The sequence below is a fragment of the Poecilia reticulata genome, chromosome 18, assembly GCF_904066995.2.
Source record: "Poecilia reticulata chromosome 18, P_reticulata-male-v2, whole genome shotgun sequence".
Lineage (NCBI taxonomy): Eukaryota > Metazoa > Chordata > Actinopteri > Cyprinodontiformes > Poeciliidae > Poecilia > Poecilia reticulata.
Genome location: NC_088847.1, coordinates 28,493,850 through 28,514,327, shown reverse-complemented (window position 1 = coordinate 28,514,327; position 20,478 = coordinate 28,493,850). Strand labels below are relative to the sequence as shown.

The window sequence follows — 20,478 nt, the reverse complement described above, 5'->3', positions numbered from 1 at the left end:
CCCTAGCCTCATATCGGATGGCAACTGCAGTGAGTCAATGGTAAAAACGAACGTCATCCAGTCAACTACTGATAAATTTGCACTTAATCTTTGATGGACAATTAACTAGCTGGCAATGGTATATCAGCAGCTAGCTACTAATAGCTTCAACCACCTCTTGTTCATCTATCAGCCATCAGAGGAAACATCTGCGTTTTATAAAGACGCTGGAGTGACGAGCCCTTTCTACATGCATATGTATGGTTTTGGGGAAATTGTAGTCTGCGATTTTACAGAAAAACTATGATTTAACCCGTTCAGATGACACAACTTTTTATGAAGTGTGGAGAAGAGCTCTAGTGAAGCCAGCTGCACATTATCTAGAAAACAGAGACTACTTCCAGTTGCATTTCTTCGTGGTTTTCGCCAGGAGTAACATTTATTGATCATGTGACTCATGATGCGGAAAAAGTGTTTCCATTGCAGTTCTGCCAAATACATCGATTTTGATACGGCCGGAAAAAAACACCTTATCCTAGCGCAAAAACTTTTGATCGAAAAAAGTGACGTTATTTTTGTCTAAATTGACTTGTTTCTATTAAGTGGGTTTATTTTTCGTCATTTCAGGTTGTGCAGTTTTACGGTTAATGGACACAACGAGCAGTTTACAGCCCGAACCATCATTTCAAAGAGTTACGTGATCATGTCTGCAAGGGTTTCGGGTATTTTCTGGGTCTCTTCATGGTGGGAACTGTATGAACCCAGGACTTCATGTACAAGAAGCACTGCTTCTCCTCCTCTGTGTTACTCTCACACAGACAGAGGGAGAGAGAGAAAGAGAGGAGGCGGAAACCTCCATCTGCCCTGCTCGGTGACCGACCCGTCATCCTCAGGAACCGGGAGGAGACGGATCTTCTCCTCGCTTCTCTCCCTTCTACTTTATATAACACTGGACGCAGAAACGGGAGTAACAACGGGAGGAAGGATGAAGTGAAGAAGTAAAAACGGGAGATTTAATATGGATGAGATCTATAGTCTATATATAGGCTATGCCCCGGACTGCACCACCGCCGCCGCCGCCACCATCTGCCCTCATGGTACCGGTAAGTCACGGAGGGAAAAGCCGGGGATCGACTCGTCCCGGGGCGGGTTGGTCCCGGCTATGACCGGGCGCTGATGCTAACTGACCCGTGAAAATGACTTCTGAGGTCTTGTGAGGTCGGGTTACCGTTCAGCCATGTTGCAGGAGAGGGGGCGGGAGGGAAGAGGAGCGGAGGTGTGTGTGTAACAGTGTGTGTGTAACAGTGTGTGTGTGTGTGTGGTCGCGCGCTGACACCTGCCCCTGTTCCCGGTAACGAGAGGCAGCGCGAGCGGAAACCGTTAGAGCCGTTCGGAACTGAACATCCCAAAACCCCGCGAGATGACTTTCTGACTCGGCGTGCCGGGGAGTGTGAGCGCCGTTCAGCCATGTTGCAGCAGGAGGGAGACGGAGGGAGAGAGGTAACCGACCAGCTAACGCACAGCGGGGCTCCGGGGGGGCTCTGACACCGACCGACCGACCAACACCGAGGGGACCGGAGGGGAGGGGAGCGAAGAGGAGGAGGGGGGGGTGTTGTGGTGAAACTGGTGTCCGGTGGATTCTCGCTCCCCTGCCGGATGCGGCGGCAGCAGCCCGCATGGTGTCGCCTAGAGACAGGGGCGAGAGGCTGGAGGAAACGGGGTCGAGGGTAGCGAGAACACCGAGGCGAAAGAACACGACATGTTCCCGTTATTCTGAGCTATTGGGACAAAATTACTTCGTTTTGATATTTAATGTTTTACTTAATGCAACATGTTTGGGGCGAATGTTGTCTTTAAATATTTGTTTCTTCTTTAAGAATAAATCATAAAAAAAAAAATTGCACTATATTTTATAAATGTAACTTTGTAAAACAATCTGCTTAATCTTGTTTATTTTATTTTTTCTGCTTAAAAAGATTTTTTTAAATGTTACTTCTTTGTGTTATAGTATTTTACAAAATTTGTTTTCTTGGGGGGAAAAAAATCACATTTACAAATATTTATTTTTTATTTATTGTCATTTAACTTTTTTAAATACATTCTCTAATTGTAATAATGAATTCAGCTATATTCTTTGTTTTTATTTTTAAATTTAACTTGCATATTACTTTGTATTTATATCTCTTAATTGATTTATTAATTACATTTTAATGTTTTATTTAATCTATGTTGCTTTAATTTTTTTACCTTAACGTATTAAATAAAATTTGTATTTGATCTTTTTGCTATTTTTTTTGTACCTTTCTTATCACTTTTTTTTTTATTCAGAATTTATAATGTTTAATTTACATTGTATTTCATTTTGTTTATATTTTACTTAATTTGTTTGTTAATGTGAGAAATGTGTTATCTTATTGCTTTAATGAGTTTAATAATAGAACTGAAGGATCATAACGACAGTATGTAAACCTAAACATTTTATTAAAATGATAAGGGATCAGAATAGAATAATTTATTATATTTTGATTTTCATGCCACGTTTGAATTTAGCAGTTGTGACACATTTTTTAATATTTTGTTTTCTATTTCATGGGTATACAGTTAGTTAAATGTACATATAGTGTCTGCATGTGGTGTTTAGGGCAGAGGCAGGATGGCAGTGCATGAAGAGATCAAGACTAACAGATGGTGGCAGGCTGAAGTGACGATTATTGATCGTAATTGATGATTGCTTGTCGGTGGGAAGGTCAGGGCTGGAGATGACACAGCAGGGTTTGTTACCATGGCGGTAACAGGAAAGATTTATCCTCTTATTATTATTAGGCTCTATCTGTTTAATAATTGATTCATTCACAGATTCACTTTGTTCGTGTTCCTCTTCCACTTTCTCACCCTTGTCCTCCTCCCTGCTCATCTTCCTCTCTCCCCGGCTTCACCTCGCTCCCCTCCATCCGTCTCTCTTCTTCTCTGTCTTTCAGGTCAATGAGAGGCAGCAACAGCTCGCTGTGAAGAGCAAATCCTCCCTCTCCTCTCTTCTCCACCATGATCTCTCTTCCATACGTTAGCCTTCTTATTTTAGCAGCGCTGCCTTCCTCCTCCTCTTTCTCCTCCTCTTCTTTCTCTCTTGCCCTTCTCTTTCTCTGAGTTTTGACTCTTGATTTTTCCTTTTTTATTTTTGTTTTTTTCCGTCAAACACACACGCACACACTCTTGTGAGATGAAGCGTGGGTCGAGTGTGTTGCAGCCTCCCTCTGATGCAGCCAAACGACACACACACCCCGCTCTGACAAAGACACACTCCGGTGATGAGGCTTTGTCGATGAGTGTGTGTGACGCGCGCGCCGCAGGTTCGAGTCCCTTCCCAGCAGCCACCTCTCTGTTCAGCCCTGATGTCAGCACCAAGATGGCGTCTGACCTCCTCATCAGGCTTTCAGGTAGACACACACACACAGATTCATCAGTTTCCACGGTGAGCTTCATTTCTGCTCTTCTCCAGGATTTGACCCTTTTTCACTGACTTTAAAGTCAAATTATTTTCCTTTTGAGACATTTCAAGATCACATTTGTCCTCAAATTGTGCCAGGATGTATAGATAAAACCCTTTAAAGGTGAGCTGTTATGCTTTCTTGAACAGATCTATGCGTGCAAAACAGTAAAATTACATTTTTTGCACAAAATCATTCTAAGATTTCCTTTCTGAATGAGCAGTTTCAGGGCCTCTGTCACTTTAAATCTAAGTAAGTTGGTGTCGGCCACGCCCCCAACTCAACGTTTACACACGGCTGTGAAAATGGCTGTAAACAGATATGCAATTATACAACCATTGAAAAGCAGAAGTGGAGCCTCCTGCACATTCAACAATGCAGCAAGTGGTTTCTGGATGGTAATCAATCAGTCCAATCAATTAATTAATCAATCAATCAAGTTTATCTGTAGCACATTTCAACAACATGACATATCAAACTGCTTTCCATCATAAACACATCATCAACAATTGTGAAGTCCAATAACATTAAATTTAGTCATGTACCGTCGTTAAAATCATCCACGTGTTGGTCAATGTTCCATTTATTATGGTTCAAAAGCAACTCTGAACAGCTGGGTCGTTAGCCCTGATTTAAAGGAAATCAGTGTTTCAGCTGTTTTGCAGTTTTCTGGAAGTTTGTTCCAGATTTGGTAAGTCAACAACAGCAGCCGTCGTACAGCTGTAAAACCAGCTGACCAAACGTGCTGGAGCTCAGCTTGGGTTGCTAGGTGACAGGTGGAGTTCCGTTGGGGTGGCCAGGTAACAGTGCAGCACCCATTCAGGAGGTTTTTGAAATGGCTAATTTTCCAGACACCAAAGAACTTATTGCCAAAAAACGCCTGGGTGATTGATTTTTTTAAGGGCTTCGGTTGTTCATAGAAGCAGTTGAAACCCAACTGGAAGATCTAATTTAGAAATATTTGCAGTGTATTTATGTTTGACGGTAAATATGACTGTTTGTTACTCGCCACATCGATCACGGATTATAACTTGGCATCCAGTGAGGCTAAGGCAGCGGTGTAGTTAAAGTAAGAAAGGAGGGACTGATTGATGTATTTTGGCAGAATCCAGATTAAAAACTGCTTTGACTTCATTGATAAAACAATATTTAAGCACAACTGTTGTCTTGAAAGTTATATGTGTGGAGTTTAGAGGGCCACATAAAATGCTACAGTGTGCTGGATTTGGCCCCTGAACCCTGAGTTTAACACACATGCTCTAAAGAAAGCCGAAAAATCTCTGATTATAGCGAAAGTGTTAAAAATCATTAAAATTTGGGCTACCTGGGCAAAGGGAAGCTTAACCTGTCAACATGTCTGCTGCAGAGCGGCAACAGATGGGGGGAAATTGGGAAAAGTTACCTGATTTAATGAAATATTGCTGACTCTGAGGCCCAAGTGCAGCCAATTTATTCCAGCTGTAACTGAAAAACGATCCGGCAGACAGGCAAAGCAGCAGCAACCATCGAAGAAAGCTGTCATCTCAACCGAGCACATGCAAATTCCTCAGATTTACAGAGGATTAGGAGGGGAAATGCACAAAATCTTTGGTACAGAGTGACATTTATTTGGAAACCTGTTAAATTACCAAACCTAAAATAATCTAAAATTATTTCCTCACCCAAACCTCCTGGATCCAGAAACGCTCCCTAAAAATAGCGGAAGAACGCTGTCTGATTATTTGTATTCTCTGCACAGCCGAGTTGGATTCTTTGAGCTTTGGAAAGCTACTGATTCTTTTTTAAACATTGCACAACTTTTCATACAACTTTAACTTTTTTTAAAACTTTTTTTGGATAGAAAATGGAAAGATAGTGGATGGAAACAGATACATGGAGCATTAATTAGAGCAGCAGATGAGAGAATCAGTTCATAACTGTCTGTCTTAATGGTTCAGACACCAAATATACCTTAATAAGCAGGAATATTAATGTATGTACCTGCATATTAAATACAGCAGAAGCTACTGTCAAGTTTTCCTTATTTCTGCCTTTAGTCGTTCAGCCAATCAGCACCAAGATTTATAATCGGCTCCACTGATTGGACAGGATTTTATAATGGTTGGTTATAAAGAAATAAATAACATGGGAATGAAATGGTGATGATTGGCATCCATCCATCCATCCATCCATCCATCCATCCATCCATCCATCCATCCATCCATCCATCCATCAGGCTTGTGCAAGTCTTCAGAGGTCAAAGGTTAAAAGTTGTGGTAGGCCAGTCTACCACAGGATAAACCAGTTGCTTGGCTGGTCATTGGTGGCAACTTTAACATCTAAATTACAATCTGGTTGGACAATGAAGGCTACATTTAAAAATAATATCACACCAGTAACAAAAGGAAAGAAAAAAATCTGATGACAACCACAAATTAAATCAGCATAATGTGAGTAAAGTGGAATAAAATCCCAGAAAACTGGATGCTATCACCCTGTTATGTCATGGTATCGTCAGGATCTCTGCCGACCTTTGGCCTTTCAGGGGTCAAGTCTGTGCTGTCAGCTGAACTCTCTCTCTCTCTCTCCCTTCAGAGGCCACCCAGAAGGCCCAGATGCATCCTGGGAGCCAGGAGGAGGCGGAGCAGCAGGACGAACCCGGCGTCGCCCTGTCGCCGGACGGCCCCGGTGCGAGTCCCGAGCCGCCGTCGCTGACCCACACCCCGGAGGGAAACGCCGTCACAGACACCCTGGCCTCAGACCTGCTCAGGAAGCTGGCAGGTACAGACAGACTGACAGACGGTACAGGAACGTCACCATGTTCACAGATAATAAAAAACACTTTGTCATGTTTCCCTGGTGTTACAGAGCGCCAGGATGTCAGCGGCCACATGTTGAGGCTCAAAGAGGAAGAGGAGCCTCTGGAGGTCGACTCCATGACCCCAAGTCAGCCGGTCGTCAAGGAGACGACTCATTCCACCTTAAGGATGGCGAACCACCATCTCTTCACTGTAAAACCAGAGAACCAGTTCCTCACTAGGAATAACCCAGCTGACCAGTTGCTCCCTGGAACCAGTATTTTGGACCAGTACAACTTTGGTCTAAACGCAGCAGATGGATTTTCTTCCTCTAACCCAGCAGACTGCTTCTTGAACGCATCAAACGGTTTTCAGTTTCAGGTGAAACTGGAGGATTGTTCAGCTCCTGAGACCGCAGTGGAGGACCTGCTTCACCCCAGAGCCAAGATGGACGACCTTCGTCCTGTCAAAGCAAAGATTTCAGAGAAAACGTTCAATGGAGCTAAGATGAGCAACAAGTTTTTCTCTGGTATCACGAAGGAGAGCCAGTTTCCTTCAGCGGCCATGTTGGAGAACGGGATTGTATCTGGAGCCAAGATGGCCGCTCAGGTTTTCTCTGGAGCGAAAATAGAGGAGCATTTTCTCTTTGGAGCCAAGATGGAGGACGAGTGCCTGAGAGCGGTGCTGTGGCAGGACATGTCCGTCAACCTGGCCTCTACGCTACTGCATCAGCTCTCCGGTAAGATAATTAATCACTGGTCGTTTCCAGGTCAATATGTTGCTTTTCTTCAGATATAGAGCAACTTTTATTCTCCAGGGTCAATGTGAACTCAAGTGCAACCCTAAAATGGAAACCTAGAAAGAAAACAGTTACTGACTGTAACAAACTGCGGTTGAGCTGATGAATTTAATGGTTGGTTAAATTCACTGGTTAAATTCATGACCGTGATATTCTGGTTTGATCAGGAGTCATAAGATTTAACCGACGCAAATGGAGATCAGAACCAAACTCAGAAGAAATTGGGTGTAGAAATACAAACAGATTAAATTACAATTGAGGTTTTACCTTTTTCTATTGGGCATGCCCATGTTTTAGCCTATTGGTCCCATATTGATAACCAATGTTTGGTTCCATCTTGCTGACATTTAAGTTTCCTTAGGGGCGGGGCTGGTCATGTGGTGTCTGTTCGATCATGGGACTGTGATAGTGATGCAGCAAAGGATTGTGGAGAGTTTAACTGAATCAGAGATGCAACATGTTTTTGTTTTTTGGCAAAATGGTAGGGAAATGCATATAATTCAGTAAATGTCAGGCATAACTCTGATATTCATTTTAGACATAGATATCTAGCCACATCTTTATATTGTTGCAGCCCTACTTTCTATAATTTATTGTGATAATTGTTGAAAATACTGAACTGCCAAGAGAAATGAACCAACCTGTTGAAGGTTCAGCAGCTGGAGATCTATGGTTTGTGCTGTTTGTTTATACTTGTTAAAAAACAGAGTAAACTTGATACAATCTGACACCACAACATGTCAGAAAACAAAGAAAAGCTCAAATTACAGCTGGGCAATATGGCTGAATAACATACCATGGTACGAACGTTTCTGTCTATTCATAACTATTCATTTTTTTCTTTAAATATCTGAAATACTGCCAAACCAGTGGCGTGATCTTTCCTTGAAACTGCTACTGTGCAAGTTACTCAGTAGGTCGTTGCTAGGTAACCAAAGAGTGAGTGAGTTGCTAGGTAACCAAAGAGTGAGTGAGTTGCTAGGTAACCAAAGAGTGAGTGAGTTGATTCCACTAATTTAGCTTAGCTAGCTGTGAAAGCTTGTGAGAGCGACTAAATCTCCCAGAATGCTGTGCGGTTCTGGGTCAGAGTTAGTGAAATTATGGAACATTTTATCGGCTGTATTATCTATTGATATTGATCACGTGTCTATCGCGACACATATTGTTATTGAATTATTGTCCAGGCTTAGCTCAAGTGTTACTGTAAGACAACTGAGAATCATTCTGGAAAAACGCGTCAACTTTGATTGACATCGATCGGAGCTTAACGATCCAAATAACAGCTGAGAAAGTTGACAAACTCAGTCAAAGCTGGTGAAGCAACACATGGTGACTGGGCTTTAATTGATGAGTCATGAAATAACTTTTTCTTGGTTGTCGACAGAGAAGGTCAGTAAGTCCAGCTGTCAGCAGATGGAGAGGATGGCTCCGCCCATCAGAAGCAGGTAGCATAAATAATTCCTACAGATAACCTCACCATAAATAAATAAATCTCGGTCATGTGCCTGACTCTGTCTGTCTGTTGTCGTCTTTGTAGTCCTGCTCTGAAGATCAACTTGGACCACGTCCCTTCCTCACCACTGTTGAGCGCCAGAGAAACCCCACATGGTAATAAACCCTGTTTTGGTTTGTTTTGCTTTTATTTACCAGCAGAACAAACCCGAATGGAACCAGGCCTTTCAGATACCATCAGTATGGGACGATCACAGACCAGTGAGCAACAGTTGGTCATAAATGGGTTTTGGCATTTATGAATGTTATTCACTTCAACATGAAGTAATCCAGATAGAGATGTGCTGATCAGGTTTTTTCCTGCCGATACCGATCACCCATGAGGGCCGATCACTGATACCGATCACCGATACCGATCACATAATTATTATTATTATTTTTTTATCATAAACACTACCGGTTACATTATGTAGAAAAAGGAAGCATGAATTCACCTTAATTTAGACAAAAACTTGTTTTTAATAACTTTTTCCAAGAAGAAAACTAAACAAAACAGGCATTGGGCAAATTGTACTGCTATCAGTAACACTATCTTTAACAGATTGATAACATATGGAGGCTCTGAAGAGGCTAAATAATGCAAAGAGCCAAAATAAAACCTCTCAACATTGCCAAAAAAATTCAAGTATAAAACTTAACATTCAAAGGCAAACACAGGATCCATTACAATAAACAATCTAGAGTTACTGAATGAAAACTTCCTGATAGCATGGTGGCTAGCTGATTACTGCTAGTTCTGATTGGCTGTTTCTGACTGAGCGGAGTAATTATGCAGAACAGGGAGGAGATCGATTATTTTTTAGAGATTATCTGTCTCGTGTTAGGACAGCGAAAGTTTTAATACGTATGTAAAATGTATATTTTTTGGTTAGATGCTGCAGCTTTAAACAGAGGTTCGGTGTGAGAGTCACTACCAGGTGGAGCAGAAGCGGCGCTCCGTCTGTGAAATATTACTACCTGTAGCGTAGCAGCGGTTCAACAGCGAGAGCAGAACCAGCGTCTTACATCGCAGCTCCAAGACTTCAATAATTTTGCGGGTTATTTGTTTAGCTTTCTGACCGTCATGCTAATCCGGGTGAGTGTTTGTAGCTGTGCGCTGCTTTACCTGCTATCTGATCCTCCATATGTCTTTTTTACTGCAGTGAGCCTCGATGTAGCCAAACTCCGTCAAGTATGACATTGTTTTTATGTCGTATTAGATTCATTGTGTTGATGCATTTTGACCTGCTTCAATTTTCCGCCGCAACACGCAAACTTCCCCATTCACTCAGTGCGTCATAGTTCCACATCGCTTAGGATTTGTTGCTGCGCGTTTGCGCAGTGTGACGGAAAAAGGAGACCAGCTGCACAGGCAGGCTGCGAAATGAGATGCAGGTGATCGGCATCGGCAACAAGAGCCAATGATCGCCGATCACCGATCATACACTTTTTCACGAAAATCGGCCAATTATGATCGGTGGCCGATTGATCGGCCAGACGTTTTGGGGAAGTATTGGTGAAACCCAATAAGCCTGTCAGAACGGACTCAACTTAGTGAAGAAACACACAACAATGCTTCTCTAGAGACAGAAAAGTGTGTTATGATCACTGGTTTTTGGTTTTATATTTAATTTCTGGTTATATTATTGTTAGGCACGTGTTGACATTAAGCCTGTTACTATGACAAATTTAGCGGGATGATAAATTGTCCCAGAAATTACTGCGATAAGCCATTTTAACTAATATGTTATTAAGAATAATTACATATTAAAGCAAGTAAACCCTCTCAAAACTTGAGTGTCTATAGAACATATAACTGCTGGACTATCAGGCGTGAAAACAGCCGCCCAGCCACAGCTGTTCCACGTCTCCTCTGATTGGCTCACCTGGTTCCCACCCCAATCTCCACTCCTTCCTCAGTTTATCATCTCTCTCTTTTCTGTTACTTTCATAAGGGTTTCATGTTTGTGACAGTCATCGTCTGTCTTTATGTTTAAATTATTAAAAATTCCCCACTTCGCCACTCTTCGTCATGTTGGTTCCAACTGAAACCAAACCAAAAACAACCAGTTTGGTTTAGTTACAGCCTGACTGAATCTAGTTAGACCTTTTGTTGTTCTCATAGAGATAACCCACCTGTTATCTGATATTCACTGATAAAGCAGTAGTGTTTTTATCTGAATACAACACAAACACACAATAATGATGCAGAACACAGCACCGCCGGTTTTTCCTTCAGTGTGCGTAGGTCTCTCTCTGTTGATAGCAGTCGCTTGGCTCTGTTTTCTTTTAATTAGACATTTAATTAAACATGGAGTCAACATCGTCACTGATGTGTCTCACCTGTCACTCCCGACCTTATTTTGAATAATAAAAAGTGACACTCTGGCAGAAACGAGGGCTGAGGAGAGCTGAAATATTGATGGAAGTGCATTTAAAGTGAAAGCGGGTTCACCAAAGGAACTGTGGGAGACTTAAACGGGTTTTATGAAACGGGAGAACAAAAGAAGAAAGGTGAATCTATAAGACGATGATTAGCAGAGTTTGAGTCAGAGAGATGATCCTTCAGGGATCGATGTTTAAGATAATGTCTCCTTGTTGGACCCAAATCCTTCCTCCTGTCTGTCAAACCATCTTTGTGTTAATAGAAACACGACAAAGAAAAACAGAACAAAGAGAGATAATTCAGAACTGGATGGATGGATGGATGGATGGATGGATGGATGGATGGATGGATGGATGGATGGATGGATGGATGGATGGATGGATGGATGGATGGATGGATGGATGGATGGATGGATGGATGGATGGATGGATGGATGGATGGATGGATGGATGGATCCATCCCATGTATTTCTTCCATCTGTAGTTAAATCCATGAATCAGTTAAATTATCAGTTTGTTTAATTATTTTCCGTGTTTTCTGTCCGTTCTGGTTTTCTTGTGTTTTCTTGTGTTTCCTGTGTTTTCTGTTTTCTCTTGTTTCTTGTGTTTTCTGTTTTCTCATGTTTCCTGCGTTTTCTGTTTTCTCATGTTTTCTCATGTTTTCTCGTGTTTTCTGTTTTCTCGTGTTTCCTGCATTTTCTGTTTTCTCGTGTTTTCTCGTGTTTCCTGTGTTTTCTGTTTTCTTGTGTTTTCTGTTTTCTCGTGTTTCTTGTGTTTTCTGTTTTCTCGTGTTTCCTGTTTTCCTGTTTTCTCGTGTTTCCTGTTTTCTGTTTTCTCTTGTTTCTTGTGTTTTCTGTTTTCTCGTGTTTCTTGTTTTCTGTTTTCTCGTGTTTCCTGTGTTTTCTGTTTTCTCATGTTTCTTGTGTTTTCTGTTTTCTTGTGTTTCCTGTGTTTTCTGTTTTCTCTTGTTTCTTGTGTTTTCTGTTTTCTCATGTTTCCTGCGTTTTCTGTTTTCTCATGTTTTCTCGTGTTTTCTGTTTTCTCGTGTTTCCTGCATTTTCTGTTTTCTCGTGTTTTCTCATGTTTCCTGTGTGTTTTCTGTTTTCTTGTGTTTTCTCGTGTTTCCTGTGTTTTCTGTTTTCTCGTGTTTCCTGTGTTTTCTGTTTTCTTGTGTTTTCTGTTTTCTCGTGTTTCTTGTGTTTTCTGTTTTCACATGGTTCCCCAATAAGCTGGCGTCTCCTTTTCGTGCGAAATCTTCCTGACTGGTTGGCATTTAAACAACGCCCGGCCCGGCCCGGCCCGGCCCGGTGACCCCAGCGAACCCGGCTCACATGCAGATAGTTTTCACGCCTTCCACATGTGTGAATCTGAAGTACAGACTGGAGCAGGTTCAGACAGAGGACTTTGTTAGTAATTATCCTCCGTCAGATTCCCGTCTGATCCGACACGCCGTCATAAGAACTGCCAGGGAATTTGTTCCTCCAGTCGCCTGCAGTGGTTTTATTGTCCCTCTGATTGGTGATGTTATTGGTTTTTAATGACCGTCTTCTGCTGCGCGGCTGTTGTTTGTGTTATGGATTAATGGACGCGTTGCCCTTTGGCTTTATAATAAAGACGCTAGTGAAGTTAAATTACCTCGTCAACGACAGGTTTGACAACAATAACTTCACATCATTAATCCACTCATTCATGAATCTGTTCGCAGGATTATAAACATATTTCCTTTTTCTCCACAGAAAAGCAAACCAACATCATTAGAGATCAAACATCGGGTTCTTCTTACTTCTTCAGGTAATTTTCACAGATACTGTTCTTTCAGGAATCATAAAATAAAGCTAAATAAATTCAATGTGTCAGTTTTATTACCGGAATTAATTCAGCAAATAATTTAATTCCCTCATTTAAGTTTATATGTTCCATTATTCCTCATTTTTGAGTGTTTTACCCAACATATTGTTTCAATAATTTTTATTTAGTTTGTTTAAAACACAAATACACAATAAAATAAATTACAAGTGATAAAAATACGTACTAGAACAAAATTAGGTGCTTTTTTTATCCACATCATTTACAGGAATAACTGCAGTAGCAAAGTACTTATGAGCAGTTCTGTCATATTTTATGGTATGTGTGGATAGCAGAGTGCTATCTCTAGTAAATAAACATATCACAACACTATCTAAATCTATAAAATACCTAAAATTACTTCTATATCATGTAGTATCAGTTGGTATATTCATCCTTATCGTCCAGAACAAGCAGTGAAATCTCCTGGTTTGACTTTTTTTCTTTTGTACGTTACAGAAATATGTTGTTTATGAATACAGATATTAAAATAACCTTTACGTGACCCAGAGCCCATGTAGTTCCCGGCTCCATTTAGGTCCAGTTGGTGCTGGAAGGTTTTATTAAAATAATGAATGGAATACAATATCATCTGCATAGAGTCGAACTCACTAGTGAGGATTACTGTGTTAGAGGCTGATTTTGTAACGTGAGCTGCCAGTCAGATGTAACTCGTGACAGACGCAACATTTATGACGTAAAGCTCGGGTACGTTACCATGGCAACACCCTGTTTTAGTTGATGAATACATTCACCTTTTCGTCCATTTTAGGTGTCACGTGTGCGGCTTTGAGACGGAGGGCCACGCCCTTTTCAAGAGTCACATGACGGAGCACCGCCAATGGGAACACGGCTCCTTCTCGCTGCACTGCTGCAGGTGCGACCATTCGACCAATCAGGAGGCAGAGATGATGGCCCATGTGGACACGCACATACATGGCAACACGGGAGAAATGAGGTCAGGACATGCGATGGTTGTCCTTTTCTGCAATTGTTTCCTTCATTATGTCTTAATTTTAATTTCAGAAAACAAAGATGTTTAAACATTTCATAACCAAATAGTAATGTTTTGAGTTTTTTATGTTTTTTGTAGCTTATTGTCACATCCTGAAGGATTATTAGCTTGAAATTTTACCTAAACGTCCCAAATCTTTTGACACATTTAACATAATTAAGTTCTTGTATTTTTTCTAACAATACTGTTTTACCTAAAATTGTTTGGTTTTAGTTTAAATGTTTTTTAATGTCATAAATGTGTTTATAGGAACAGATATTATAAATATTATTGTGGTCAGAAGTTTACATACACTCACTATAAGCATGAGTGTCATTACTTTTTTGATATTTAGCTTCATTTTAAGGCTATATGATTAAATGAATAATTTAAATAAATGTTTCAAATTACACAAGCAGGTTTAAATATGTATACATATACCAGAATTAATATTTTGATTATTTCTTTAGAATAATTTAGATACAAAGAAATGTGAGTAGTCAAATTTTCCATAAATAATTTGGAATTACAATCCAAACACTCCAAAAACACAAAATATTTTCAGGTATTTTCCCCCAGTTTTAGTGCAAATACATTAGAACTTGAAATCAGAGGAACCTAAACTGCAAGTAACTTTTCAGCAAGACATATGAGCTTGTTTTGAGTGAATATGGATGAAAAGCTGCAGATTTCTTAATTTGTAATATGGGAAAAACATCTTGTTTTCTAAACTATTTAAATTGCTTTGAGAAAGGCATTTGGTTGGTTGGGCTGAAAATAAATGCACACCACACTTTTCAGATTTTATTTCTAAAAGACAATCAATCAGCATCAAGACAGTCCATAATAAAATCACAAAAATAAAACACAGTCACTAACAGAGGAACCAGAAATGTTTCATTTTGTCTATAATGGCAATAAATCAGAATTTGTCTGATTTCCTGTCAGATTAAATCCTAAATAAAGACGATAAAGTGACAGAGTTCGTAACGTTCGGCTGTGGATGTTTCTCATCGTCCAGACGCCCGGCTCCTCTCCCCGCCGCCCCCAGCCGAGCTCTGCCGGTCGCCGTGGCAACGCAGCCGGAGCAGAGCACCTCCGAGCATCGCTGCCGCATCTGCCAGAGGTCGTTTCCCGGGCAACCGGAGCTGCTGGCCCACTTCCAGGGTCATCGCCAGGGCAACCAGTACCGGTGCGACCGCTGCGGCCACCTGACGCGGACGGCCAACAAGCTGGTGGAGCACGTGCGCGTCCACACGGGCGAGCGGCCGTTCACCTGCGGCCTCTGCCCCTACAGCGCCAAGCGGCGGGACAGCCTGCGGCTGCACTGCAAGGTGAAGCACGCTAACGCCAGCGCTAACGCCGGCGCTAACGCCGACGTGCACACGCACCGGACCTACGCCCCCCACGGAGACGGTCAGCGCTCCAGCAAACACATCCGGCGGCTGCACACCGCCTCCTCTCTTCCTCGCCCCGCTGCTCTTCCTCTCCCTCCGCTGCAGCCGCTGCTCTCCGACCGCGCAGGATGGAGGGATTTATCTCCTCTCCTGCCCATCACAACGCTCATCTCTCTGAAACCTCGCTCCTATTTCTCCTCCTCCTCCTCCTCTTCCTCACCGCCCTGCTCCAACAAACACTCCTTCCTGGGTTACCTCGGCCTCACCTCTTTGTAAATGTTTGCTCTCCTCTCATCCTCCCTCCCTTCTATCCGTCCGTCCTCTGGACTATAAAGCGATGGATGTAAAGTCACCCAGCACTAGGTATGAGAATGTCAAACAGCGCTCACATAGGGAATGTTTTCTATTTATTCTACTTTTGCATCAAGCTCGTGGTTTTGCCTGCTTTACTCCTTCATATAGCCACTCTACTCTTAGCTAGCTGACCGTGGGACATATTTATCTACCGCCCGTCTCTCGTCCTCCAGAAATGCTGAACCTAAAGATCCGGATTATTTCCTAGTGAAAAACAGTTTTATTTGGATGGAAAACCTTTCTGAATGAAGTCTGGTTAGTCACTGAAGGAAAGGTCCGATCAGATCAGAGGAGATGGCTCCAGTTTACAGAAAACCAAGCTGAGCAACATTTTTTAAGTTCGTCTTTCAGAGAAGAAAAAACTACCATGAAGTTAGCGACGCTCAGACAGCAGCTAGTCTGATAAAACAAACTTCAGGCCTCATGAAAAGATCATTATTTACATTTTATGAAGAACTAATTCAAACTAAAATCACAGTTTTGCACAAAGTCTTTATAATTCGAGACTAAAATAGGATTAAACATGCAAATAGTGTGAGAATAAAATCATATTAATATGAAAATGAAGTCAGAATAATATGAGGATAAAATGATAATAACCTCTTTATACCATGACTGCAGGTTTCTAATGTAATGACCAACTTTCTGTTTGTTTCCGTCTCATTTTGTGTGAAGTCGCCTCCAAACTTACTGATTTTTATCTCCTCTTGACTTTAACTTGAAATCATAAAAATTATTTAAAACCTTTTTTTCCTTATCTTATAAATTAAATGAGCTAAAATCCAGACTAAAACTGTTGACCTTCTTTTAGTTAAATGTTAGGAATCCAGATTTCCTGTAGTTAATTAATATCTCACTCATTAAGGGCTAACTGTCATTATTTAAGGTAACCAGTATAATCAAATCCATGAAGTGCTTTTATTTTGTGCTCAGCTGTAGTTTTTCTACTTCCTGTTGGGAGTTTCAGTCCGTTTCAGTCCGTCTTTGTCGCTCCAGGATTTTTCGGGATTCGTTGTTTCTGGAGGACGGTGATGAAATTTCTGATACCTGTGTTGTGTATTGATGATGTATTTGTGTTTACATAACAACATGAGGCTCTACGGAGTACAAAACATCTCGAAAGTTGCACTAAAATGTTGGTTTTCCGAGACGAGAGAGGAATCAGTTTAGACATTTCTTTATTTTATTACAGTCACTGAAACACTAAAAAAGCCAAATAAACCCACATATTTACATTATATCCCATTTTAACAGTTGGTTAACGGTTTAATTAAATATAATATCAGGAATCATAGAAACATAAACAAATAGGTGGACCTAATTAAAGTAATATTGTACATTTTCTCACTTTCCAACCTGAATGAAGCAAAAAAAAAAAACATCATATCTTTTTAAACCCTGTTATTTTTTAAAAGTGTTGATCAAAACATGGAGGATTGTGCAATTTACCTTTTCGCATATTTTTTATTTATAGATTTATTATCACAGCATGACAGGAAGTGATTCTTCCCCCAGAGAAGAATCACTTAATCTGCTTTATTATTTTTCAAAAACCTGGAGGTGTGTTGGGCATGAACAAATACAGAAACTAGCTGTTTTTGTGTTTTTTCAACTCAATATTTTAGTGAAAAACAGCAAAAGACAACACAGATGACAAACTTTTTATTTTTATTTTCTTTAATTATTCACATCTTCTGAATTCAGCGGGAAGACAAACATATTTTTAATGAGATAAAACAGAAAAACAATCATCAGTCCTATAATTTACTCTATGATTTAACATTTCTGAGGAATTATTTGAAATCCCTGAAGACAAAAGCAAAAATTAGCTTTAAATGCTTATAATCTCTAAGCCTCATTCAGTTATAAACATTTCTGTAAAATTAAACATACATTTCGTTCAAGTTAATTATATTACACCCATTCACATCAACCTAATTCATTTTAATGCATAATCTTAATCTTAATCTGCTTCGTGTCGTTCCATGTACGCGTGGATTTTTAAAAAAAAAAACTCTTGACATGTTTGGTATAAACATGACGAAACTAAATTTTTGAGCATCAGGTCTTGTGACGTCTTAAAATGTTTGCATGTTGTGTTTTTATGAAAGTTTCTGCTATCAAAGTTCAGGTACATGAGTGAGAAATTCACAGCGTCCTGCTGGATCATGACCAGGAACGTTACTTTTCCCTGATGTCATCGTCTTGTTTTGTTTTCTTTGTCAAAATAAAGGATCAGCTGACTGTCAGCTGACAATATCATGAGTGCCCTCAAGTGTTTAAATACGGATTGACCAACTTTATATCATTTATCGTTATGACTAGAACGGATCAGAAACAAAATAAAACTTTCCATGAGCTGCTGGATTTACCTGTAATCCACCTTCTGGAGCTAAATCAAAAGTTAGCTACATATTAGCAGAATTATGCTGAACACTAATCAATACTAACCGATATGCAATGCTTCTATTCATTGATTACAATTTTTTTGCAAAAAGTGTAATTTCAGTTTAATTTTGCTTAGCTAGCTGTTAGCTCATTAGCTAATTATGCCCCCACTAATGGCTACTAACTGATGTGCAATGGTTGCATCCATTGGTACCTTAAATTAAATATAATTAAATATATAATTATTAAAATTGATCTTAAAATGTATCTTGAAAATTTTGATTAAGGGGAAAATAAATGCTAAACATTTTCAAAGTTAGCAAAATGCTAAACGAAAAATTAGCTTGTTGTTACCGTAACAGGAAGTGTGCCTACCACTACTTAAACATTTGTTTTTAATATCTGGTGTGCTGTCTATTTGCTGTTTTTGGGGAAAATTTGAATTTAAATAACTTATTTTGTTTGATATGTTTTCAGTAATCAGGGCAGAAAAATACATTTAAATTTGGAAATTTTTTGTTATTTTGCTTCACCTTTAAAATACCCTTATGTACCAAAAGTTTTGCCTTTTTTGACTTCATTTTCATGTTTAGACTGAATGTAAGGCGGCTCTTCTGTGCCCCAGCATGTCGTAAAGCAGGTTCGTAATGAAAATAACTCACCGTAGACAGGAACAGCCTTCCTTCCTTCTTTCCTTGCTTCCTTCCTTCCTTCCTTCCTCGCTCCCTGAAAACGGGACGTGATTGTATGAATGTTTCAGCTCGCCACGTTATACCGCTTATGTTGTTGTGGTTTGCTGCAGATTCATGAGATGCAATCTGAATATTTCTACGCTTTTTATTTATTCATGTTTTTGTTGCACAGTGCGCATGTGCAGAAGAGACAATGATACGTGCAGGAAGGACGAGACAAACCTGCACACCGGTGTTTTAATATGAAATCTAATCAATGGTGCTGGACTCTGCACGTCTCTGTGTGTGTGTGTGTGTGTTTTTTTAAACACTTTATTTACTCACAGATGCATGAAATAGTAGAAACATTTTGTCTGTGGTTCACCTTTCATTTCCTGGGTTTCTCTGCTGTATCCTGTAACTGTTTGCTGCTGCGATGATCAATAATAAACTTTAATTTCATCCGGCTCGCCTCTGCTCCCGGGTCCTTCCCTGCTCGGGTCACGTGACTTTCGGATCGCGTTACCGTGCAGAAAGTGGGTGTTTAAAGGCTGCGGTGATTTCATAAGATGACGCCGCGGAGCCGCTTCTGCTGCGCGGCGCGGCGCGGCGGGGCGCGCAGCAGAAGCGGCTCCGGGAGGCGGAGGGGAAGAAAAACGGGCCGTTTCCAGAGAGAAACCGGGATGAAGGTCACGCACCGCATTCTCCACGCGAGTGGGAGGATGAGTGTCAGCCGCCATGGGTCCTGTCCTCCCCCCCCCCACCTCCTCGCCCGTTGCCATGGCGACCTGGCATGCTGTAGAACCGAGCCGCGGCGCGAAGGCCGCGCTCCGCCGCGCACAAAGGTCATTATTAGATCTGAGGAAATGGCACCGGAGGAGGAAGAAGAGGAGCCGGGAGGAGGAAGAAGCTCAAGATGGAAGAAATGTCCGCGACGGAGTGTGAGGGACACTGCGGAGAGAGGACATCAGGAGGACATTTTGAGGTTTAGCTCAGAAAAATTCTAGGAAAATCTCTGAAATTTCTAGGTTTGAAAAGTCAAATGTTTGCTTTAAAAACACAATTTTTTTAGATTTGTGTCCGACATGTTCTAGAAAAACCTCCACCATCCAAAGTGAAAAATGTGTGAGAAAAAAATTATAGAAGAAATGAGGGATTTCTCAGTTTTAAAAGTTAAACATTTGCTAGAAAAAAATAACAATTTTTTGTAGATTATTCTCAGAATTTAAAAAAATAATCATTTCTGAGGGAGGACCTTATTTGTTAGCTAGTTCTGCTAATCTACCTCCTTTGCTTTTGCCACTCCTCTTTAAATTTCTGTCTGGTTGCGCAAGAATTATGAGAAAAAACTCCAAAATATTTAGATTAATCTCAGAAATTTAATGGAAAAAGCAAGGAAAGTTCTGAGTTCCACAAAACAAACATTTGCACAAAAAGACATTTTTAGATTATTCCCAGAATTTTTCTAAAACTTGGGAGATGTTCAACTTTGTGAAATTTTCTGAGTTTCTCCGAAATTTCCAATTTCTTTTCCTTTTAGAAAATTTCTGAGATTATTGTCTCCAAAGCTCAGACAATACTTGAACTCTGACCCCAAATCCAGGAGTTGCTGAGAAGGGAAGTTTCATGGATGCATATAGAGAACGAAGATGTTCAAACTTTTCCTCCATCAGTCATAACGAGCCAGGACCGTATCCCCTATTCCCACATCTTTCTAACCACACGGCTGAAGAGGAGCAGCAAAAGCAAATGAGGTGGATTAGCAGAGTTTGCAACAGCTGTTGGTGTCACCCAGGACATGTTACTGTGGAATATTGTCTCTGCTGTCTTAGTCTGGAGCTGTCAGCATGAAACTGTTACAGCAACAGTCTTCAGTCAGAGGCTTCTTCAGATTCGTTGCATGACTGGCTGCT

General features: G+C 40.7%; 1 protein-coding gene across 3 annotated transcripts; it reads left to right on the top strand.

Moving 5' to 3' along the window:
* The first annotated feature begins 2 nt into the window (after positions 1-2).
* LOC103480834 (uncharacterized) lies at positions 3-19,032 on the top strand. 3 transcript variants are annotated; one of them, XM_008436022.3, is made up of 9 exons: positions 3-1,082; positions 2,958-3,413; positions 6,039-6,224; positions 6,312-6,980; positions 8,425-8,485; positions 8,578-8,648; positions 12,653-12,707; positions 13,534-13,719; positions 14,777-19,032. In XM_008436022.3, the coding sequence occupies exons 2-9, from the start codon at positions 3,197-3,199 to the stop codon at positions 15,426-15,428; spliced, it is 2,097 nt and encodes a 698-aa protein (XP_008434244.2). In that variant the 5' UTR covers positions 3-1,082; positions 2,958-3,196; the 3' UTR covers positions 15,429-19,032. The 3 variants fall into 3 exon arrangements, with proteins under 3 accessions (XP_008434244.2, XP_008434245.2, XP_081455903.1); XM_008436023.3 differs by lacking the exon at positions 3-1,082 and adding an exon at positions 1,091-1,479; XM_081599777.1 differs by lacking the exon at positions 3-1,082 and having other exon boundaries at positions 2,233-3,413.
* The last annotated feature ends 1,446 nt before the right edge of the window (positions 19,033-20,478 follow it).

Coding starts and splice junctions, on each gene's coding strand:
- LOC103480834 (XM_008436022.3), top strand. CDS start 3,197: ATGAAGCGTGGGTCGAGTGTGTTGCAGCCTCCCTCTGATGCAGCCAAA. Junction 3,414..6,038: donor CCTCCTCATCAGGCTTTCAG/GTAGACACACAC, acceptor CTCTCCCTTCAG/AGGCCACCCAGAAGGCCCAG. Junction 6,225..6,311: donor CCTGCTCAGGAAGCTGGCAG/GTACAGACAGAC, acceptor CTGGTGTTACAG/AGCGCCAGGATGTCAGCGGC.